Here is a 25,433-nt window from a genome sequence, read left to right on the forward strand (position 1 = left end):
AACCGGAGCCATGCGATGTCCAGAAAGAGGCAAGAAACCAGAGAGTGCTGGTTTTTAACAGCCGTCTGAACAGACAATCTGGGCCATGATTCAGAGTTTCCATCGAAAGACTGCAGCTCCGACAATACAACACTCACTCAGTTCTGCACTGTTTATGGGGTACGACAAAGTAGAGGTTCAGGTACCTCACTTGTTGTTGTGTCTGAAGCTGGTGCCGAGGTCAATCCGGTTTTATTCCCGTTTTTATCGTAGCGGTTTGCTACAGCTGAATGGTTTGCTAGACCCCTTCATGGGGCAGTTCATAGTCAACCACGTTGCTGTGGGTCTGGAGTCACATTGGTTAAGGACAGCAGATTTCTTTCCCTAAAGGCGCTGGTGAACCAGATGGGTTTCACAATAATCCAATAATCCCATTACTGACACTAACTTTTCAATCTTGATTTATTTTAATGGAGTGACCATTTGAACTAAATCTCCCGCGTGTGCACAGAAACAAGAGTTAAGGCAAATATCACCAACTCTGGCCCCCTGCCCCCCAGTGCAATTCCCACTAACCCTTTTCTGCGCATGGGTCCAACACCAAGTTGCCTCTGATCCTTCTAGCAGCCCCAAGGCCCGAGCATCCGCCGAGACTCCCACCGGCCCCGGTCCCAAGCCTCCCACAGGCCCTGGATCCCGAGCCTCCCACAGCCCCGAGCCTCCCGCAGCCCCCGGTCCCGAGCCTCCCACAGCCCCGGATCCCGAGCCTCCCACAGCCCCGGATCCCGAGCCTCCCACAGCCCCGGATCACGATACTCCCACAGCCCCCGATCCCGAGCCTCCCACAGCCCCGGGTCCCAAGCCACCCACAGCCCCCGGTCCCGAGCCTCCCACAGGCCCCGGTCCGAGCCTCCCACAGCCCTGAGCCTCCTGCAGCCCCGGGTCCCGAGCCTCCCACAGCCCCCGATCCCGAGCCTCCCACAGCCCCGGGTCCCGAGCCTCCCACAGCCCCCAGTCCCGAGCCTCCCATAGTCCTGAGCCTCCTGCAGCCCCAGGTCCCGAGCCTCCCACAGCCCCCGATCCCGAGCCTCCCACAGTCCCAGATCCCGAGCCTCCCACAGTCCCGGGTCCCGAGCCTCCCACAGTCCCGGGTCCCGAGCCTCCCACAGCCCCAGGTCCCGAGCCTCCCACAGCCCCAGGTCCCAAGCCTCCCACAGCCCCGGGTCCCGAGCCTCCCACAGCTCTGAGCCTCCTGCAGCCCCGGGTCCCGAGCCTCCCACAGCCCCTGATCCTGAGCCTCCCACAGCCCCCGATCCTGAGCCTCCCACAGCCCCTGATCCTGAGCCTCCCACAGCCCCGGGTCCCAAGCCTCCCACAGCCCCCGGTCCCGAGCCTCCCGCAGCCCCTGCTCCCGAGTCTCCTGCAGCCCCCGGTCCCGAGCCTCCCACAGCCCCCGATCCCGAGCCTCCCATAGTCCCGAGCCTCCCGCAGCCCCTGGTCCCGAGCCTCCCGCAGTACCAGGAAGAGCGAGAAGTGGGGAGCGAGCTTGTAGAGTGAGTGAAAGAGTGAGAGATTGGGGTGGGGGGAGAGAGAGAGAGCCTGGGGGGAGAGAGAGGGAGAGCCCAAGGAGTGGCGGGGGGCGGGGGGGGAGAGAGCTTCGGGGGGGGGTGGGGTGCAGAGAGTTTGCGGGTGGGGGGGGGGGAATCGGAGGGGTGAGAGGGAATTCAGAGAAGATGGATCACGTTCTTCCAACCCCCTGGTGCGTGTAAGCTCGGTGCTTGTGTTACAAGGGATATTGTTGGGATGGATGAAATCCAGAAGTCACAAAACTGTCACTATTCACTTCATACCCTATAAACCTGTTAACAATCCGCACACAATGCCCCATCTATGTGGGGGGAAGGCAGGTAAGGTCTTGTGTTGGGATAATGGACTTCGGCTGGAACTTGGTGGCTTTTGAGGAGATCTATCCTCTGTCAAAATGGATCAACTTACAAATTGGAAAGTCAGTCACAACTTGGGCTGGGCAGTTCCAATTACACTTTCCAGAGGAACTTCAGGGTGTGGCTTATACTCCAAGGGGATCAATCATCAATAGGTTATGTGAAAATGGAGAGCCAATTAGAGAAGCAGCTGCCTTTCAGTTAGTACAAATAGACACAGCCTTATTTTAATGAAGTGAATTTCAACTCCACAACTACCTTGGTGGGATTTGCACTCTGGTCCCTGGATCATTAATCCCGGCCTGGGAATCACTCGCCCAGCAGCATAATCATTGCACTATCCTGCCTGAGCAAGCCTGATGTTATGCTGGTGGATTGATTTGCTGTCCCAGCCCTTGCCCGCCTGAAGACTTTCACAGACCTCCTCACTGCTGATATTGCAAACTCGCTGAGGTAATGATATAATCAGATCACATCACATCGCCTCAACTGTGCCAAAGAAAACATTGTAGAGAAAGAGATGTTCTACTGCTGATGTCCACCTTTGGACAAGGAACGTACTCCTTGGTTCAACCTGAACTGGTTCTCCTGTAATGCAAAGTATGGGCCATGGCCATGGGACTGGAATGACAAACTAGGAGATGCGGCCTTAACCCTGAAACCCACTGAGGCTGCAATGCTGCCGAGCATATCATGGATTATGCTGAAACACAATTAGTTAGTATGCCGGTAATGCAAGTAATCAGGAAGGCAAATGGAATGTTAGCCTTTATTGCAAGGGGGATGGAGTATAAAAGCAGAGAGGTCCTGCTACAACTTTACAGGGTATTGGTGATGTCATGTATGTAGACCATGTATACTAACTGTGTAGTCACATAAGGTGTGCCACCAGAGGGCATTACGGTGTGCAGGGCGCAGTATACAAGGCTGCCCTCCATGCTTGTGCCTCACTCTGGAGTTACAATAAATGGGACTAAGGTCACTGCAGCTCAAGTACAATACTAGACCTCGTGGAGTAATTCATAAGAGTATTACAGACACAACAACTGGCGATGAGATTACGAACTTTCACGCAAAAATGACTAACTTTGGTGCATTAGAAAAGTTTTCAGAGAGCGAAGATTGGGAAGCCTTTACGGAGCTTGACCAATATTTTGTAGCAAACCACCTGGTAGACGATGATCCAACCACGCTGGCAGATAATCGCAGAGCTATCCTGTTGACCAGTTGTGGGCCCGCGGTCTACGGCCTCTTCAGGGACTTGCTTGCACCAGAGAAAACAACAAGGAGCTGAAGGTGCTAATTTGGGACCAACTCAAACTGAAGGAGAGCCTCCTCACGGCCAGACATCGATTTTATACACACCGCTGCCCGAGGGCCAGGAAATCGCGAAGTACGCTGCCGACCTCAGGAGGCTGGCAGGACCGTTGAATTCAGCGCATCCCTCACCGATGCATTACGGGACGTCTTCGTAATTGGCATCAGTCATGAGGTCCTTCTTCACAAGCTACTGTCCCCCGAAACCACCGTCACTCTGCAGAAGGCCTTCAGCATCAGCCAGGCGTTCATGAACTCAAGCTGCAGCTCCAAGCAGATAATGACTCGCTCTCAAGACTCAAACCCAGCAAGTACTGTAAATAGAATGGCATCTTTCACAGGCAGAACTGTTGAACGTGAATCTGCCCAGGGCAGAGTGTACAGGCCCCCGAGTCCTTTAACTCAGAGTTCGCCGAGGGGTGCAGATGTAAGTCGAGTAGCACCATGCTGGCGTTGCGGAGGTAATCACAGGGCTCATCAGTGTTGGTTCAGAGACTATGTGTACAAAGGCTGCAGCACAAAGGGCTACCTCCAGCGAATGTGCAAAAGAGCTGTGACTCACCACGTGGAAGAGGAGTCAGCAGATGGCTGTGAATCCAGCGCGGATTACGAGGAGATGGCTCGAGAGGCAGCTCAGTCCCAGGATGAAGTGTATGGAGTATATACCTGCACCACAGATTGTCCTCCAGCGATAATGGAAGTCGAGATAAATGGCGTTCCAGTCTTCATGGAAGTGGACACAGGGGCGAGTCAGTCAGTAATGAGCCAGGAAGCCTTTGAGAGACTATGGAACGATCAAGCTGAACGACCCAAGCTGGTCCCGATTCAGGCAAAGCTGCACACCTACACCAAGGAACTGATATCAGTTGTTGGTAGTGCGGATGTAAGTGTATCCCATGATGACGCGGTGCACAATTTACCATTGTGGATTGTTTCAGGTGATGGACCAATGCTACTTGGAAGAAGATGGATGGGGAGGATTCATTGGAACTGGGAAGACTTCATCCGTCCAGCGATCGATGTCTCCCGTGCTCAGAGGCAGAGCAAGCCCCCACCTTCGGTTGGACCAGGCACCGGAGAGCAGATCCGCGCAGCCCCCGAGGCACAGACCACTCAGCACGACTGTGTGGCGATGATCTGGCCGAGACGACGCAAACGCATCTTCCCGGTGTCAGTGGCAGGACTCCTGGGGAGGAAGATTGGATCCGAGGGCACCTTCCCAGCTTCAGTGGCAGAATCCCTGGGAAAGAAGATCGCGGCAGTCGACATCATGGACAGGGAAAAGATGGCGTCCAAACCACGAGGTGCAGCGCTAATGGAGCAACGACACATGGTTCCACGCAAGGAAGATGATTGCGGTAAAAGTATTAAGGCCATTTTAAAGGAGGCCAGCAACCTGCCATTTGTGAATGAACTGCTTGAAATTGGTAACCAATGTAAAAGTCCAGCTGTAACGAGAAAAATGTCATTGAGTGATGTCGGGTGCAAATTGCAATCAGCCAATGTAGCGGGTGAACACCCAACGGTTGTATACAGGGCCAGCGGGCTACCTAATGCTGTAGCCTGCGTCCCCGGGACCAGAACGATGTATCATAAAGTGTCCCCACGGCTGACAGAAGTAGACAAGCCGCAGAGTAAACGATCCCCGGAGAGCAGAGGCACCGGTCGCGATACCCTGCCTCAGATCGGTTTAACATTGTAGGCCCCCGATGGCATGAACCGTCATGGACCAGAAACAGTAAACTGCTTGCGGTCGGCTACCGTCGCCCAGCACCTAGGTGGAAACGGCATAGCCCACAAACCCACTCGCCACCACGGCAATGCCCAAGAGCAAAGGGTCACCCGCAACGGCTCCTCCGATCGGGACCTGGACCAGCCAGGATCCCAAACTAGAGAGTGCTCACAACGGTGCCCTCAAGGAAAGCGAGTCAGCAGTCCCCTGTGAACTGCTAGACAAGACGAGGCAGCCCCACCGTCGCCTAGACGAAACGCTCACTCGCTCAGACCGCTTCCCAGGGAGCAACAGCGACACTGTGCAAAGAAAAAGGACTGGGAGGTCACAGACACATCAGCTATCTTTGGGCCTGCCGACACAAGGAGTAACGGCAAGAGCCCTGAGCTCTGGCAACTCGAGCAAAATGAGCTCACCTCGCCCACAGACCCACTGGCATGGGGCACTGCGCTGCCACCAGACGACCCGGATCTCATCCGGCCGTGCTGGAACTAGACTGTCCTTGTGTACCCGTACTGAGATACCTGTACTGATCATGTAAATGTACCACACAAAAAGAAACGCAACTGTAATCCACCCTACAAATGTACCAAAATGTAAATGTAAAACCCATGTGATGAACCTGAATGCAACTTGCATGTAACAGGCCATTAGCATGATCTCTGTGTGGGGCGGGGGGGAGAATGGAGTAGTCATGGACTCACAACCAGAAACCACTGGGACCTCCACTGGCAACAAATCTCACTACCAACCCACCCAAGCTAGAAGCGATCCTCCAATGGTCAACCAGGAAGAGCAAAGCCCAGGTCACCGTCAATGTACAAGTCAACTTGCACTAAAGACTTGGGGAGAAGTGATGTCATGTATGTAGACCATGTATACTAACTGTATAGTCACATAAGGTGTGCCACCAGAGGGCACTGCAATGGGAGACCTGAGGTTCACATGCATAGGTGTGCAGGGCCCAGTATAAAAGGCTGCTCACCATGCTTGTGTCTCACTCTGGAGTTACAATAAATGGGACTAAGGTCACAACAGCTCAAGTACAATACTAGATCTCGTGGAGTCACTCATAAGAGTATTACAGACACAACAGGTGAGACCACACCTGGAGTACTGCATACAGTTTTGGTCTCTGTATTTAAGGAAGGATTTATTTGCATTGGAAGCTGTTCAGAGAAAGTTCACTAGGCTGATTCTGGAGATGAGGGGGTTTACTCATGAAGATAGGTTGAGCAGGTTGGGCCAGTACACATTGGAGTTCAGAAGAATGAGAGGTGATCTTATTGAAACATATAAGATAATGAGGGGGCTTGACAAGGTGGATACAGAGAGGATATTTCTACTCATAGGGAAAATTAAAACGTAGTCCCAGAATTAGGGGCCACCCATTTAAAACTGAGATGAGGAGGAATTTCTTTTCTGCGAGGGTTGTAAATCTATGGAATTCTCTGCCCCAGAGAGCTGTGGAAGCTGGATCATTGAATACATTTAAGGCGGAGATAGACAGATTTTTGAACGATAAGGGAATAAAGGGTTATGGGGAGCGGGCAGGGAAGTGGAGCTGAGTCCATGATCTGATCAGCCGAATGAGTTGATTTGGGAGACTTGGATCTAAAGGTCGCTGGTTGTACCACGGGTATTGACAGGTTTGATGTTGTGAGGGGAGCCTTTCCGGTCCTGATGGAAGTGAAACCACATAGAAACATAAGAAACATAGAAAATAGGTGCAAGAGTAGGCCATTCGGCCCTTCGAGCCTGCACCACCATTCAATATGATCATGGCTGATCATGCAGCGTCAGTACCCCATTCCTGTTTTCTCTCCATACCCCTTGATCCCTTTAGCCATAAGGGCCACATCTAACTCCCTTTTGAATACATCTAACAAACTGGCCTCAACAACTCTCTGTGGTAGAGAATTCCACAGGTTCACCACTCTCTGAGTGAAGAAGTTTCTCCTCATCTCGGTCCTAAATGGCTTATCCCTTATCCTTAGTCTGTGTCCCCTGGTTCTGGACTTCCCCAACATCGGGAACATTCTTCCTGCCTCTAACCTGTCCAATCCCTTCAGAATTTAATATGTTTCTATGAGATCCCCTCTCATTCTTCTAAATTCCAGTGAATACAGGCCCAGTCGATCCAATCTTTCTTCATATGTCAGTCCTGCCATCCCGGGAATCAGTCTGGTGAACCTTTGCTGCATTCCCTCAATAGCAAGAATGTCCTTCCTCAGATTAGGAGACCACAACTGCACACAATACTCAAGGTGAGGTCTCACCAAGGCCCTGTACAACTGCAGTAAGACCTCTCTGCTCCTATATTCAAATCCCCTAGCTCTGAAGGCCAACATGCCATTTGCTTTCTGTACTGCCTGCTGTACCTGCATGCCTACCTTCAATAACTGAAGTACCATGACACCCAGGTCTCGTTGCACCTCCCCTTTTCCTAATCTGTCACCATTCACATAATAATCTACCTTCCTGTTTTTGCCCCCAAAGTGGATAACCTCACATTTATCCACATTATACTGCATCTGCCATGCATTTGCCCACTCACCTAACCTGTCCAAGTCACCCTGCAGCCTCCTAGGGTCCCCCTCACAGCTCACACTGCCACCCAGCTTAGTGTCATCTGCAAACTTGGAGATATTAAATTCAATTCCTTCATCTAAATCATTGATGTATATTGTAAATAGCTGGGGTCCCAGCACTGAACCCTGCGGCACCCCACTGGTCACTGCCTGCCATTCTGAAAAGGACCCCCACCTAGTCCCCCACTGCTTACAGTGAATGAATACTCTCAGAGCCTTGTCTTAATGTAACGTTCACTGACTGGAAATATCTGGTTGAGAATGTTTTTTTGTTGTATTAACGGAGCGGAGGTACTGCTCGAGTGAAAGGTTTGGATGGGTATAAAGGGGGAAGGGGCGGAGAGATGATGGGAGTGAAAGGGGCAGTGAGTCATTCTCAGTAAATAGAGAATAACGAAGAGAGCAGAATGGGCTGGAAACAAGGAGCAAGTGATGAACAGCCATGGTGATGTTAATAATGCAAAAGTTCAGAGTTCTATTCCATTTTGAGTCCGAGCGATTTATGCTAATTTTATGGTTGTGCCCAGACCACTCCAACCTCTGTCGTCGAGCTACAGTATGCGGACGACGCCTGCGTCTGTGCACACACAGAGGCTGAACTCCAGGACATAGTCGACGTATTTACCGAGGCGTATGAAAGCATGAGCCTTCTACTAAACATTAGTAAGACAAAGATCCTATACCAGCCTGTCCTCACCGCACAGCACTGCCCCCAAACATCAAGATCCACGGCGTGGCCCTGGACAACGTGGACCACTTCTCATATCTCGGGAGCCTCCTATCAACAAGAGCAGGCATTGACGACGAGATTCAACACCTCCTCCAGTGCGCCTGAGGAAGAGAGTGTTTTAAGATCAGTCCCTCAAAACTGTCATCAAGCTCATGGTCTAAGGGCCGTAGTAATACCCGACTTCCTGTATGGCTCAGAGACATGGACCATGTACAGTAGACACCTCAAGTCGCTGGAGAAATACCACCAGCGATGTCTCCGCAAGATCCTGCAAATCCCCTGGGAGGACAGACGCACAAACATCAGCGTCCTCGTCCAGGCCAACATCCCCAGCATTGAAGCACTGACCACACTTGATCATCTCCGCTAGGCAGGCCACATAGTTCGCATGCCAGACACGAGACTCACAAAGCAAGCACTCTACTCTGAACTCGTCCACGGCAAATGAGCCAAAGGTGGGCAGAGGAAGCGTTACAAGGACACCCTCAAAGCCTCCCTGATAAAATGCAACATCTCCACTGACACCTGGGAGTCCTTGGCCATATACCACCCTAAGTGGAGGAAGTGCATCTGAGAGGGTGCTGAGCTCCTCAAGTATCGTCACCGAGAGCATGCAGAAATCAAGCGCAGGCAGCGGAAGGAGCGTGCAGCAAACCAGTCCCACCCACCCTTTCCCTCAACGACTATCTGTCCCACCTGTGATAGAATCTGTGGTTCTCTTATTGGACTGTTTAGCCACCTAAGAACTCATGCTTAGAGTGGAGGCAAGTCTTGCTCGATCCCGAGGGAATGCCTATGATGATACGATGATGTTCATACATCCTAGAATGTTAGAACACAGGGGGCCATTTGGCCCATTATGCCGCACTGGCTCTTTTTAAAGCTATCCATATAGTTATATTTCTCGGCTCTTTCGAAAAGCTCTGTAAATGTTTCATTTTGAGTATTTAGCCAATTTCCTTTTAAAAGTTATTAGGTCAGAAATTACGGTATGAGGCTTCCTGTGTGATTGGACACCTCCTCCTGAAATGTTTTTATCCAAAGTACCTGGTGGTTCCGGAGGAACGAACACTTGCGCTCCAAGGCTGAGATGCATAGCGCAGAGGCCCACGTATCCCGGGAGCACACGTGTATCCTGGGATCACATGGGCCTGGACCACCAATGAACATGGAGTATTCTCATTGATAGGAACGCTGAGTTCCATTTGGACCGAACTCCCAATGAGAATACTGCACAAAACACAGAAACACAACACATAAATACCTCACATGTTTAAAATTAATTGAAAATGTTTTAGAAAAAAATATATTTTTTTGAATTTTTTAATTATGTTTTAATAGGGTTGAAAATAAACTTACCTTAATGTACAGGGTTTTAAATATAAAGCGTAGTGATAACGTTTAATGGTTCTATCTTTTAAAACTCTTACGCAGGTAAAAGCATTCCTTACACCTGCTTCTAGGGACATTCACTGGGCAGGAGTTGGCCAAATAGCCCAAGTCTCTACTCACGAAGACCCTTCACCTGGGGAGGCTCGTGATCTGGTGAAATAAATTTTGATAGATCGCAAGTGCCGGGTGTAAGGGCATGCGCTTCATGCGCCTAAACCCCGAACTCACGGGGCATCTTTGGGCTCGTGCGCACATCGCACCCACCCGGAGAGTCCGCAAGTTATGGCCCAATATTGATTCTGCTTCTGCCGCCCATTCAGGATGGACGTTCCAGATCCCAAGTCGCTGTATGACACAATGGTCCCTTATGTCGCCTCTGGTTCTATTACCAATCAGCTTCAATCTGTGTGCTCTGGTTACTGACACTTATTTACCAAAGCAAAACCCTTCATGATTTTGATCACCTCTGTCAAATCTGCTCTGAACCTTCTCTGCTCGAAGGAGAACAACCCCAGCGTCTCCAGTTGTTCCACATAACTGAAGTTCCTCATCTACCTGCTACCATTTTAGTAAATCTCTTCTGTTCGTTTCTTCCCTCTCATATATAATTACAATGAAAGGAGAGGGAAATAAATACTGAGCAAACTGGATGTCAATGTTTGGAAGGTGCAAAGAACAGAAGATCTGAGTTTTATTATCGATCAGTGAGAGGAATCCCTCACTCGCTCGGGCTTTTGTGGGTCGGGTTACTGTTAAGCTTGGGGATTGAGAGGAAGCTGCGTCATGGTTTGTAGAACAAGATGAGACGCTGGAGCAGAGCCACCAGCTGCTGCTCTGCAGTAACAGATAGAAGAGGGCTTGCGATTGGACCAGCTCACTCAATTGGTAGAGTTTGAGACTTCGTTAGCCAACATTAGCGTCCTCGATCAGGCCAACATCCCCAGCATCGAAGCACTGACCACAATCAACCAGCTCCGTTGGGCAGGCCACATTGTTTGCATGCCCGACACAAGACTACCAAAGCAAGCGCTCTATTCGGAACTCCGACATGGCAAACGAGCCAAAGATGGGCAGAGGAAACGTGACAGGGACACCCTCAAAGCCTCCCTGATAAAGTGCAACATCCCCACTAAAACCTGGGAGACCCTGGCCAAAGACCACCCTAAGTGGAGGAGGTGCATCCGGGAGGGCGCTGAATACCTCGAGTCTCGTCGCCAAGAGCGTGCAGAAACCAAATGCAGGCAGCGGAAGGAGCTTGCGGCAAACCAGTCCCACCCTCCCTTTCCTTCAACCACTGTCTGTCCCACATGTGACAGAGACTGTAATTCCCGTGTTGGACTGTTCAGTCACCTGAGAACTCACTTTTAGAGTGGAAGCAAGTCTTCCTCAATTTCGAGGATTGCCTATGATGATGAGAGTTTGAAACTCTTAATCTCAGGGTCGTGGATTCGAGCTCTATGTCGGGCGGTTGCTTTTGTAAAATATTTATTCTGATTTCACAGTCGATTCACAGCTCTGAATTCCCACAAAGTGTTCAAGGAGTGTTTGACATGAATGCAATTCATCAGCATCAGAAACTCTCTCCATGATTCGGGACTCTTATCTCTCCAGAATCTCATTCCTACACATTGAACTTCATCTCATTTCACTGGCAGCTCGGGGTCAGTGTGCTGTGTAAATGTTATACAAACACTCCAGTATATTTCACTCTGTTTCCAGCCCTGTGAGGTCTCCCCTTGTCTGTCAGCTTTCTGTGTTTATAGACACTAAATGGCCTCCTTCTGCGCTGTAAATTTCTGTGTTTCTATGAAAGGACGACTGATCCTTCAAGAACCAGCAGGATGTGCTCTAGTGGGGTACTGCAAGGTTCTGTACTGGGGCCCCAGCTGTTTACATTGTACATTAATGATTTAAATGAGGGGATTAAATGTAGTATCTCCAAATTTGCGGATGACACTAAGTTGGGTGGCAGTGTGAGCTGCGAGGAGGATGCTATGAGGCTGCAGAGTGACTTGGATAGGTTAGGTGAGTGGGCAAATGCATGGCAGATGAAGTATAATGTGGATAAATGTGAGGTTATCCACTTTGGTGGTAAAAACAGAGAGACAGACTATTATCTGAATGGTGACAGATTAGGAAAAGGGAAGGTGTAATGAGACCTGTGTGTCATGGTACATCAGTCATTAAAGGTTGGCATGCAGGTACAGCAGGCGGTTAAGAAAGCAAATGGCATGTTGGCCTTCATAGCAAGGGCATTTGAGTACAGGGGCAGGGAGGTGTTACTACAGTTGTACAGGGCCTTGGTGAGGCCACACCTGGAGTATTGTGTGAGTTTTGGTCTCCTAACTTGAGGAAGGACATTCTTGCTATTGAGGGAGTGCAGCAAAGGTTCACCAGAATGATTCCCAGGATGGCAGGACTGACATATCAAGAAAGACTGGATCAACTGGGCTTGTATTCACTGGAGTTCAGAAGAATGAGAGGGGATCTCATTGAAACGTTTAAAATTCTGATGGGTTTAGACAGGTTAGATGTAGGAAGAATGTTCCCAATGTTGGAGAAGTACAGAACCAGGGGTCACAGTCTAAGGATAAGGAGTAAGCCATTTAGAACTGAGATGAGGAGAAACTTCTTCACCCAGAGAGTGGTGAACCTGTGGAATTCTCTACCACAGAAAGTTGTTGAGGCCAATTCACTAAATATATTCAAAAAGGAGTTAGATGTAGTCCTTACTACTAGGGGGATCAAGGGGTATGGCAAGAAAGCAGGAATGGGGTACTGAGGTTGCATGTTCAGCCATGAACTCATTGAATGGTGGTGCAGGCTCGAAGGGCCGAATGGCTACTCCTGCACCTATTTTCTGTGTTTCTATGTTTCTATGCTCTCCCTTTGCATTCCTGATATCTTTTTTAATTGCACCCCTCTCTGCATCTATCTTGTCGTGTCCCCTCATTATCTTACATGTTTCAATAAGATCACCTCTCCTTCTTCTGAACAGGCCCAACCTGTTCAACCTCTGCATCTCAGAAATCAAGTTAGTGAACCTTCTCTGAACTGTCTCCAATGCAAGTATATCCCTCCTGAAATACGGAGACCAAAACTGTACAAATGTAGCAATAATGCCATTTGCCTTCCTGATTAATTGCTGTACCTGCATATTATTTGTTTGTGTTTCATGCACAAGGACCCCCAAGTTCCTCTGTACTGCAGCACTTTGTAATTTTTCTCCATCTAAATAATAATTTCCTTTTCTATTTTTTCTGCCAAAAAGGATAACCTGACACGTTCCCACATTATATTCCATCTGCCAAATTTTTGCCCACTCACTGAGCCTGTCTATATCCCTTTTCAGATGTTCTGTGTCCTCCTCACAACTTGCTTTCCCACCCATCTGTGTAACATCAGCAAACTTGGTTACATTACACTCGGTCCCTTCATCCAAGTCATTAATATAGATTGTAAATATTTGAGTATCCAGCACCGATCCCTGCGGCACTCCACTAGTTACTGTTTGCCAATCGGAAAATGACCCATTTATCCCAACGCTCTGTTTTCTGTTAGTTAACCAGTCCTCTATCCATGCTAATATATTACCCCCAACCCCGTGACCTTTTATGTGGTATTTAGGGTTTTCCCTGATTTTACTTGCCAATATTCTTTCATGCTGTCTCTTTGCTTTCCTGATATCATTTTTATTTACAGCTCTGCACTTTTTATAATCCTTAGTTTAAATTGTACTTCCAATTCCTGATTCCAAATACTTAACATAAATTTCAACAGCAGTGGTCCCAGCACCGATCCGTGTGTAACGCCACTTCCCACCTTTTGCCAGTCGGAATAGCGAGATAGTGAGAAAGACACAGAAAATGGAACAACAAATAGAATTGGAGAAAACCCAAGCGAGAAAAGATTGTGTACATCCGACTATTTGTGCTTCAATCTCTCTGGCTTGGAAGAGTTTTAATATTTTCACTTTAAGCACGTTGAACAGGGCACGGAAAATCTATTTGAAGGTAAAAAATGTAAAAATGGATTAAAACTAAATAATGATTTTCACTAGTAAATCCCCCAAGCAGACTCGTCAGTTGCAGTCCAGCTGATATAGAGCAGGATCACTTTGCTCGGACATATCTGTTGTGTTCAGCAGCATCTGGTTCGGTTGCAAAGACCCCTGTAACAGTGTAACCATTAAGAGTCGCCACCATTAATGGCCGTGCAGGGTAACCAATATTACCGTTTGTGTAAAATCAAAACCAATAATATTAGTGTAGGTTCACTACCAGTAACGTTAGAGTAGACTGACCACCAGTAATATTAAATTAGTGTCACCACCAGAAAAAATAGAAAAGCAGATTATAATTTAAATGGAGAAAAATTGCAAAATGCTGCAGTACAGAGGGACCTGGGAGTCCTTGTGCATGAAACACAGAAAGTTAGTATGCAGGTACAGCAAGTAATCAGGAAGGCAAATAGAATGTTAGCCTTTATTGCAAGGGGGATAGAGTATAAAAGCAGAGAAGTCCTGCTACAGCTCTCCAGAGTATTGGTGAGACCACACCTACAGTTCTGTGCACAGTTTTGGTCTCCGTATTTCAGAAATGATATACTTGCATTGGAGGCTGTTCAGAGAAGGTTCATTAGGTTTATTCCGGAGATTAGGAGGTTTGACTTATGAAGATAGGTTGAGTAGCTTAGGCCTATTACTCATTGGCGTTCAGAAGAATGAGAAGTGATCTTATCGACACATATAAGATAATGATGGATGCAGAGAGTATATTTCCACATGAGGGAAACTAAAACTAGAGGACATAGTCTCAGAATAAGGGGCCACAGTTTAAAACTGAGATGAAGAGGAATTTCTTCTCTCAGAGGGTTGTAAATCTGTGGAATTCTCTGCCCCACAGAGCTATGGAGGCTGGGTCATTGAATATATTTCAGGTGGAGATAGACAGATTTTTGAGTGATAAGGGAGTGAAGGATTATGGGGAGCAGGCAGGGAAGTGAAGCTGAGACCACGATCTTAGTAAATGGAGAGCAGGCTCGAGGAGCCAAATGGCATAATCCTGCTCCTATTTCTTGTTTTCTTGTGTATTGTTAGCTGAGAATGACCACCAGTAATGTTAACGTAGAGTCACCTCTGTTACTGTTAAAGCAGAGTCATCACTAAAAATGTTAGAGTAGAGTCACAACCAGTAATGTTAGAGTAGTGTCACCACCGGTAATGTTAGAGTAGGGTCACCACCGGTAATGTTAGAGTAGTGTCACCACCGGTAATGTTAGAGTAGTTTCAACACAAGTAATGTTAGAGTAGTGTCACCACCGGTAATGTTAGAGTAGGGTCACCACCAGTAATGTTAGAGTAGGGTCACCACCGGTAATGTTAGAGTAGTGTCACCACCAGTAATGTTAGAGTAGGGTCACCATCAATAATGTTAGAGTAGTGCCACCGCCAGTAATGTTAGAGTAGGGTCACCACCAGTAATGTTAGAGTAGGGTCACAACCAGTAATGTTAGAGTAGGGTCACAACCAGTAATGTTAGAGTAGGGTCACCACCAGTAATGTTCGAGTAGGGTCACCATCAATAATGTTAGAGTAGGGTCACCACCAGTAATGTTAGAGTAGGGTCACAACCACTATTGTGAGAGTAGTGTCGCCACCAGTAATGTTAGAGTAGGGTCACCACCAGTAATGTTAGAGTAGGGTCACCACCAGTAATGTTAGAGTAGGGTCACAACCACTATTGTGAGAGTAGTGTCGCCACCAGTAATGTTAGAGTAGGGTCACCACCAGTAATGTTCGAGTAGGGTCACCATCAATAATGTTAGAGTAGGGTCACCACCAGTAATGTTAGAGTAGGGTCACAACCACTATTGTGAGAGTAGTGTCGCCACCAGTAATGTTAGAGTAGGGTCACCACCGGTAATGTTAGAGAAGTGTCACCACCAGTAATGTTCGAGTTGGGTCACCACCAGTAATATTAGAGTAGGGTCATCACCAGTAATGTTAGAGTGGGGTCACCACAGGTAATATGAGAGTAGGGTCACCACCGGTAAAGTTAGAGTAGGGTCACCACCGGTAATGTGAGAGTAGGGTCACCACCGGTAATGTTAGATTTGTGTCACCACCGGTAATGTTAGAGTAGGGTCACCACCGGTAATGTTAGAGTAGGGTCACCACAGGTAATGTTAGATTAGGGTCACCACCGGTAATGTTAGAGTAGTGCCACCACCAGTAATGTTAGAGTAGGATCACCACCGGTAATGTTACAGTAAGGTCACCACCAGTAATGTTAAAGTAGGGTCACCACCAGTAATGTTAGAGTAGGGTCACCACCGGTAATGTTACAGTAAGGTCACCACCAGTAATGTTAAAGTAGGGTCACCACCAGTAATGTTAGAGTAGGGTCACCACCGATAATGTTCGAGTGGGGTCACCACTGGTAATGTTCGAGTAGGGTCACCACCGGTAAAGTTAGAGTAGGGTCACCACCAGTAATGTTAGAGTAGGGTCACCACTGGTAATTTTCGAGTAGGGTCACCACCGGTAAAGTTAGAGTAGGGTCACCACTGGTAATGTTCGAGTAGGGTCACCACCGGTAAAGTTAGAGTAGGGTCACCACCGGTAAAGTTTGAGTAGGGTCACCACCGGTAAAGTTAGAGTAGGGTCACCACCGGTAATGTTCGTGTACGGTCATGACCGGTAATGTTAGAGTAGTGTCACCACCGGTAATGTTAGAGTTGTGTCACCACCAGTAATGTTAGAGTAGTGTCACCACCGGTAATGTTAAAGTAGTGTCACCACCAGTAATGTTAGAGGAGGGTCACCATCAGTCAAGTTCGAGTCGGGTCACCACCAGTAATGTTAGAGGAGGGTCACCACCGGTAATGTGAGAGAAGGGTCACCGCCGGTAATGTTGGAGTCGGATCACCACCGGTAATGTTAGAGTAGGGTCATCACCAATAATGTGAGAGAAGGGTCACCGCCGGTAATGTTGGAGTCGGATCACCACCGGTAAAGTTAGAGTAGGGTCACCACCGGTCATGTGAGAGTAGGGTCACCACCAGTAATGTTACAGTAGGGTCACCACCGATAATGTTCGAGCAGTGTCACCACCAGTAATGTTAGTCTAGGGTCACCACCAGTAATGTTAGAACATGATCACCACCAGTAATGTTCGAGCAGTGTCACCACCAGTAATATTAGAGTGGGGTCACCACCAGTAATGTTAGAGTTGGGTCATCACCGGTAATGTTAGAGTTGGGTCATCACCAGTAATGTTGGAGTTGGGTCATCACCAGTAATGTTAGAGTAAGGTCACCACCGGTAATGTGAGAGTAGGGTCACCACCGGTAATGTTAGAGTAGGGTCACCACCGGTAATGTTAGAGTATGGTCACCACCGGTAATGTTAGAGTAGTGTCACCAGCGGTAATGTTGGAATAGGGTCACTACCGGTAATGTTAGAGTCGTGTCACCATCGGTAATGTAAGAGTAGTGCCATCACCAGTAATGTTAGAGTAGGATCACCACCGGTAATGTTCGAGTCGTGTCACCACCGGTAATGTTAGAGTAAGGTCACCATCGGTAATGTTCGAGTCGGGTCACCACCGGTAATGTTACAGTCAGGTCACCACCAGTAATGTTAGAGTAGGGTCACCACCGGTAATGTTCGAGTAGGGCCACCACAGGTAATGTTCGAGTCGTGTCACCACCGGTAATGTTAGAGTAAGGTCACCATCGGTAATGTTCGAGTCGGGTCACCACCGGTAATGTTACAGTCAGGTCACCACCAGTAATGTTAGAGTAGGGTCACCACCGGTAATGTTAGAGTAGTGTCACCACCAGTAATGTTAGAGTAGGGTCACCACCAGTAATGTTCGAGTCGGGTCACCACAGGTAATGTTACAGTCAGGTCACCACCAGTAATGTTAGAGTAGGGTCACCACCAGTAATGTTAGAGTAGGGTCACCACCAGTAATGTTAGAGTAGTGTCACCACCAGTAATGTTAGAGTAGGGTCACCACCAGTAATGTTCGAGTTGGGTCACCACAGGTAATGTTACAGTCAGGTCACCACCAGTAATGTTAGAGTAGGGTCACCACCAGTAATTTTAGAGTAGAGTCACCACCAGTAATGTTAGAGTAGAGTCACCACCATTAATGTTAGAGTAGGGTCACCACCGGTAATGTTAGAGTAGAGTCACCACCAGTAATGTTAGAGTAGGGTCACCACCGGTAATGTTCGAGTAGGGTCACCACCGGTAATGTTCGAGTCGGGTCACCACCAGTAATGTTAGAGTAGGGTCACCACCGGTAATGTTAGAGTAGGGTCACCACCAGTAATGTTAGAGTAGAGTCACCACCAGTAATGTTAGAGTAGGGTCACCACCGGTAATGTTCGAGTAGGGTCACCACCAGTAATGTTAGAGTAGAGTCACCACCAGTAATGTTAGAGTAGGGTCACCACCGGTAATGTTCGAGTAGGGTCACCACCGGTAATGTTCGAGTCGGGTCACCACCAGTAATGTTAGAGTAGGGTCACCACCGGTAATGTTAGAGTAGGGTCACCACCAGTAATGTTAGAGTAGGGTCACCACCGGTAATGTTAGAGTAGGGTCACCACCGGTAATGTGAGAGTTGGGTCACCACCGGTAATGTTAGAGTAGGGTCACCACTGGTAATGTTAGAGTAGGGTCACCACCGGTAATGTTAGAGTAGGGTCACCACCGGTAATGTGAGAGTTGGGTCACCACCGGTAATGTTAGAGTAGGGTCACCACTGGTAATGTGAGAGTTGGGTCACCACCGGTAATGTTAGAGTAGGGTCACCACCGGTAATGTGAGAGTTGGGTCACCACCGGTAATGTGAGAGTAGGGTCACCACTGGTAATGTTCGAGTAGGGTCACCACTGGTAAAGTTAGAGTAGGGTCACCACCGGTAAAGTTAGAGTTGGGTCACCACCGGTAAAGTTAGAGTAGGGTCACCACCGGTAATGTTCGTGTAGGGTCATGACCGGTAATGTTAGTGTAGTGTCACCACCGGTAATGTTAGAGTGGGGTCACCACCAGTAATGTTACAGTCGAGTCACCACCAGTAATGTTAGAGTAGAGTCACCAACAGTAATGTTCGAGTAGTGTCACCACCGGTAATGTTAGAGTCGGGTCAACACCAGTAATGTTACAGTAGTGTCACCACCAGTAATGTTAGAGTAGGGTCACCGCCGGTAATGTTAGAGTAGGGTCACCACCAGTAACGTTAAAGTAGGGTCACGACCGGTAATGTTAGAGTAGTGTCACCACCACTAATGTTAGAGTAGGGACACCACCGGTAATGTTAGAGTAGGGTCATCACCAGTAATGTATGGAATCTGGTCACCACCAGTAATGTTAGAGTAGTGTCACCACCGGTAAAGTTAGAGTAGGGTCACCACCAGTAATGTTGGAGTAGGGTCACCACCAGTAATGTTAGAGTAGAGTCACCACCGGTAAAGTTAGAGTAGGGTCACCACCAGTAATGTTGGAGTAGTGTCACCACCAGTAATGTTAGAGTAGTGTCACCACCAGTAATGTTAGAGTAAGGTCATCACCAGTAATGATTAGAGTAGGGTCACCACCAGTAATGGTAGAGTAGGGTCACCATCAGTCAAGTTAGAGTAGTGTCACCACCAGTAATGTTAGAGTAGTGTCACCACCAGTAATGTTAGTCTAGGGTCACCACCAGTAATGTTAGAGTAGTGTCACCACCAGTAATGTTAGAGTCAGGTCACCACCAGTAATGTTAGAGTATGGTCACCACCAGTAACGTTAGAGTAGAGTCACGACCGGTAATGTTAAAGTAGTGTCACCACCAGTAATGTTAGAGGAGGGTCACCATCAGTCATGTTTGAGTAGGGTCACCGCCGGTAATGTTGGAGTCGGATCACCACCGGTAATGTTAGAGTAGGGTCATCACCAATAATGTGAGAGAAGGGTCACCGCCGGTAATGTTGGAGTAGGGTCACCACCGGTAAAGTTAGAGTAGGGTCACCACCGGTAAAGTTTGAGTAGGGTCACCACCGGTAAAGTTAGAGTAGGGTCACCACCGGTAATGTTCGTGTACGGTCATGACCGGTAATGTTAGAGTAGTGTCACCACCGGTAATGTTAGAGTTGTGTCACCACCAGTAATGTTAGAGTAGTGTCACCACCGGTAATGTTAAAGTAGTGTCACCACCAGTAATGTTAGAGGAGGGTCACCATCAGTCAAGTTCGAGTCGGGTCACCACCAGTAATGTTAGAGGAGGGTCACCACCGGTAATGTGAGAGAAGGGTCACCGCCGGTAATGTTGGAGTCGGATCACCACCGGTAATGTTAGAGGAGGGTCATCACCAATAATGTGAGAGAAGGGTCACCGCCGGTAATGTTGGAGTCGGATCACCACCGGTAAAGTTAGAGTAGGGTCACCACCGGTCATGTGAGAGTAGGGTCACCACCAGTAATGTTACAGTAGGGTCACCACCGATAATGTTCGAGCAGTGTCACCACCAGTAATGTTAGTCTAGGGTCACCACCAGTAATGTTAGAACATGATCACCACCAGTAATGTTCGAGCAGTGTCACCACCAGTAATATTAGAGTGGGGTCACCACCAGTAATGTTAGAGTTGGGTCATCACCGGTAATGTTAGAGTTGGGTCATCACCAGTAATGTTGGAGTTGGGTCATCACCAGTAATGTTAGAGTAAGGTCACCACCGGTAATGTGAGAGTAGGGTCACCACCGGTAATGTTAGAGTAGGGTCACCACCGCTAATGTTAGAGTATGGTCACCATCGGTAATGTTAGAGTAGTGTCACCAGCGGTAATGTTGGAATAGGGTCACTACCGGTAATGTTAGAGTCGTGTCACCATCGGTAATGTAAGAGTAGTGCCATCACCAGTAATGTTAGAGTAGGATCACCACCGGTAATGTTCGAGTCGTGTCACCACCGGTAATGTTAGAGTAAGGTCACCATCGGTAATGTTCGAGTAGGGTCACCACCGGTAATGTTACAGTCAGGTCACCACCAGTAATGTTAGAGTAGGGTCACCACCGGTAATGTTAGAGTAGAGTCACCACCATTAATGTTAGAGTAGGGTCACCACAGGTAATGTTAGAGTAGAGTCACCACCAGTAATGTTAGAGTAGGGTCACCACCGGTAATGTTCGAGTAGGGTCACCACCGGTAATGTTCGAGTCGGGTCACCACCAGTAAAGTTAGAGTAGGGTCACCACCGGTAATGTTAGAGTAGGGTCACCACCAGTAATGTTAGAGTAGAGTCACCACCAGTAATGTTAGAGTAGGGTCACCACCGGTAATGTTCGAGTAGGGTCACCACCAGTAATGTTAGAGTAGAGTCACCACCAGTAATGTTAGAGTAGGGTCACCACCGGTAATGTTCGAGTAGGGTCACCACCGGTAATGTTCGAGTCGGGTCACCACCAGTAATGTTAGAGTAGGGTCACCACCGGTAATGTTAGAGTAGGGTCACCACCAGTAATGTTAGAGTAGGGTCACCACCGGTAATGTTAGAGTAGGGTCACCACCGGTAATGTGAGAGTTGGGTCACCACCGGTAATGTTAGAGTAGGGTCACCACTGGTAATGTTAGAGTAGGGTCACCACCGGTAATGTTAGAGTAGGGTCACCACCGGTAATGTGAGAGTTGGGTCACCACTGGTAATGTGAGAGTTGGGTCACCACCGGTAATGTTAGAGTAGGGTCACCACCGGTAATGTGAGAGTTGGGTCACCACCGGTAATGTGAGAGTAGGGTCACCACCGGTAATGTGAGAGTTGGGTCACCACCGGTAATGTGAGAGTAGGGTCACCACTGGTAATGTTCGAGTAGGGTCACCACTGGTAAAGTTAGAGTAGGGTCACCACCGGTAAAGTTAGAGTTGGGTCACCACCGGTAAAGTTAGAGTAGGGTCACCACCGGTAATGTTCGTGTAGGGTCATGACCGGTAATGTTAGTGTAGTGTCACCACCGGTAATGTTAGAGTGGGGTCACCACCAGTAATGTTACAGTCGAGTCACCACCAGTAATGTTAGAGTAGAGTCACCAACAGTAATGTTCGAGTAGTGTCACCACCGGTAATGTTAGAGTCGGGTCAACACCAGTAATGTTACAGTAGTGTCACCACCAGTAATGTTAGAGTAGGGTCACCGCCAGTAATGTTAGAGTAGGGTCACCACCAGTAACGTTAAAGTAGGGTCACGACCGGTAATGTTAGAGTAGTGTCACCACCAGTAATGTTAGAGTAGGGACACCACCGGTAATGTTAGAGTAGGGTCATCACCAGTAATGTATGGAATCTGGTCACCACCAGTAATGTTAGAGTAGTGTCACCACCGGTAAAGTTAGAGTAGGGTCACCACCAGTAATGTTGGAGTAGGGTCACCACCAGTAATGTTAGAGTAGAGTCACCACCGGTAAAGTTAGAGTAGGGTCACCACCAGTAATGTTGGAGTAGTGTCACCACCAGTAATGTTAGAGTAGTGTCACCACCAGTAATGTTAGAGTAAGGTCATCACCAGTAATGATTAGAGTAGGGTCGCCACCAGTAATGTTAGAGTAGGGTCACCATCAGTCAAGTTAGAGTAGTGTCACCACCAGTAATGTTAGAGTAGTGTCACCACCAGTAATGTTAGTCTAGGGTCACCACCAGTAATGTTAGAGTAGTGTCACCACCAGTAATGTTAGAGTCAGGTCACCACCAGTAATGTTAGAGTATGGTCACCACCAGTAACGTTAGAGTAGAGTCACCACCAGTAATGTTAGAGTAGAGTCACGACCGGTAATGTTAAAGTAGTGTCACCACCAGTAATGTTAGAGGAGGGTCACCATCAGTCATGTTTGAGTAGGGTCACCGCCGGTAATGTTGGAGTCGGATCACCACCGGTAATGTTAGAGTAGGGTCATCACCAATAATGTGAGAGAAGGGTCACCGCCGGTAATGTTGGAGTCGGATCACCACCGGTAAAGTTAGAGTAGGGTCACCACTGGTAATGTTAGAGTATGGTCACCACCGGTAATGTGAGAGTAGGGTCACCACCGGTAATGTTAGAGTAGGGTCACCACCGGTAATGTTAGAGTATGGTCACCACCGGTAATGTTAGAGTAGTGTCACCAGCGGTAATGTTGGAATAGGGTCACTACCGGTAATGTTAGAGTCGTGTCACCATCGGTAATGTGAGAGTAGTGCCACCACCAGTAATGCTAGAGTAGGATCACCACCGGTAATGTTCGAGTCGTGTCATCACCGGTAATGTTAGAGTAAGGTCACCATCGGTAATGTTCGAGTAGGGTCACCACCGGTAATGTTACAAGCAGGTCACCACCAGTAATGTTAGAGTAGGGTCACCACCGGTAATGTTCGAGTAGGGCCACCACAGGTAATGTTCGAGTCGGGTCACCACCGGTAATGTTGCAGTCAGGTCACCACCAGTAATGTTAGAGAAGGGTCACCACCAGTAATTTTAGAGTAGGGTCACCACCGGTAATGTTAGAGTAGGGTCACCACCGGTAATGTTCGAGTAGGGTCACCACCGGTAATGTTCGAGTCGGGTCACCACCAGTAATGTTAGAGTAGGGTCACCACCGGTAATGTTAGAGTAGGGTCACCACCAGTAATGTTAGAGTAGGGTCACCACCAGTAATGTTAGAGTAGGGTCACCACCGGTAATGTTAGAGTAGGGTCACCACCGGTAATTTTAGAGTAGAGTCACCACCAGTAATGTTAGAGTAGGGTCACCACCGGTAATGTTCGAGTAGGGTCACCACCGGTAATGTTCGAGTCGGGTCACCACCAGTAATGTTAGAGTAGGGTCACCACCGGTAATGGTAGAGTAGGGTCACCACCAGTAATGTTAGAGTAGGGTCACCACCAGTAATGTTAGAGTAGGGTCACCACCGGTAATGTTAGAGTAGGGTCACCACCGGTAATGTGAGAGTTGGGTCACCACCTGTAATGTTTAGAAATTGGTCACCACCAGTAATGTTCGAGTAGTGTCACCACCAGTAATATTAGTGTAGGGTCACCACCAGTAATGTTAGAGTAGTGTCAGTGTCACCACCGGTAATGTGAGAGTAGGGTCACCACCGGTAATGTGAGAGTAGGGTCACCACCAGTAATGTTAGAGTAGGGTCACCACTGGTAATGTTCGAGTAGGGTCACCACCGGTAAAGTTAGAGTAGGGTCACCACCGGTAAAGTTAGAGTTGGGTCACCACCGGTAAAGTTAGAGTAGGGTCACCACCGGTAAAGTTAGAGTTGGGTCACCACCGGTAAAGTTAGAGTAGGGTCACCACCGGTAAAGTTAGAGTTGGGTCACCACCGGTAAAGTTAGAGTAGGGTCACCACCGGTAATGTTCGTGTAGGGTCATGACCGGTAATGTTAGTGTAGTTTCACCACCGGTAATGTTAGAGTGGGGTCACCACCAGTAATGTTAGAGTCGAGTCACCACCAGTAATGTTAGAGTAGAGTCACCACCAGTAATGTTCGAGTAGTGTCACCACCGGTAATGTTAGAGTCGGGTCAACACCAGTAATGTTACAGTAGTGTCACCACCAGTAATGTTAGAGTAGGGTCACCGCCAGTAATGTTAGAGTAGGGTCACCACCAGTAATGTTAAAGTAGGGTCACGACCGGTAATGTTAGAGTAGGGTCATCACCAGTAATGTTAGAGTAGTGTCACCACCGGTAATGTTAGAGTAGTGTCATCACCAGTAATGTTAGAGTAGGGACACCACCAGTAATGTTAGAGTAGTGTCACCACCAGTAATGTTAGAGTAGGGTCACCACCAGTAATGTTAGAGTAGTGTCACCACCAGTAATGTTAGAGTAGTGTCACCACCAGTAATGTTAGAGTAAGGTCACCACCAGTAATGTATGGAATCTGGTCACCACCAGTAATGTTAGAGTAGAGTCACCACCGGTAAAGTTAGAGTAGGGTCACCACCAGTAATGTTAGAGTAGTGTCACCACCAGTAATGTTAGAGTAGAGTCACCACCGGTAAAGTTAGAGTAGGGTCACCACCAGTAATGTTGGAGTAGTGTCACCACCAGTAATGTTAGAGTAGTGTCACCACCAGTAATGTTAGAGTAAGGTCATCACCAGTAATGATTAGAGTAGGGTCGCCACCAGTAATGTTAGAGTAGGGTCACCATCAGTCAAGTTAGAGTAGTGTCACCACCAGTAATGCTAGAGTAGTGTCACCACCAGTAATGTTAGTCTAGGGTCACCACCAGTAATGTTAGAGTAGTGTCACCACCAGTAATGTTAGAGTCAGGTCACCACCAGTAATGTTAGAGTATGGTCACCACCAGTAATGTTAGCGTAGAGTCACGACCGGTAATGTTAAAGTAGTGTCACCACCAGTAATGTTAGAGGAGGGTCACCATCAGTCAAGTTTGAGTAGGGTCACCACCAGTAATGTTAGAGGAGGGTCACCACCGGTAATGTGAGAGAAGGGTCACCGCCGGTAATGTTGGAGTCGGATCACCACCGGTAATGTTAGAGTAGGGTCATCACCAATAATGTGAGAGAAGGGTCACCGCCGGTAATGTTGGAGTCAGATCACCACCGGTAAAGTTAGAGTAGGGTCACCACCGGTCATGTGAGAGTCGGGTCACCACCGGTAATGTTACAGTAGGGTCACCACCGATAATGTTCGAGCAGTGTCACCACCAGTAGTGTTAGTCTCGGGTCACCACTAGTAATGTTAGAATA

At 48.2% G+C, this 25,433-nt stretch overlaps 1 protein-coding gene across 1 annotated transcript in view; it reads left to right on the top strand.

Moving 5' to 3' along the window:
• Positions 1-4,524: 4,524 nt before the first annotated feature.
• Positions 4,525-25,433, top strand: part of LOC139242580 (probable G-protein coupled receptor 139) — a 31,409-nt gene continuing 10,500 nt past the window's right edge. Inside the window, exon 1 of the mRNA XM_070870428.1 lies at positions 4,525-4,666. Within this exon, the coding sequence (XP_070726529.1) occupies positions 4,525-4,666 (142 nt within the window). The remainder of the gene's footprint in view (positions 4,667-25,433) is intronic.

Source organism: Pristiophorus japonicus, unplaced genomic scaffold (assembly GCF_044704955.1).
Source record: "Pristiophorus japonicus isolate sPriJap1 unplaced genomic scaffold, sPriJap1.hap1 HAP1_SCAFFOLD_138, whole genome shotgun sequence".
NCBI classification, from domain to species: domain Eukaryota; kingdom Metazoa; phylum Chordata; class Chondrichthyes; family Pristiophoridae; genus Pristiophorus; species Pristiophorus japonicus.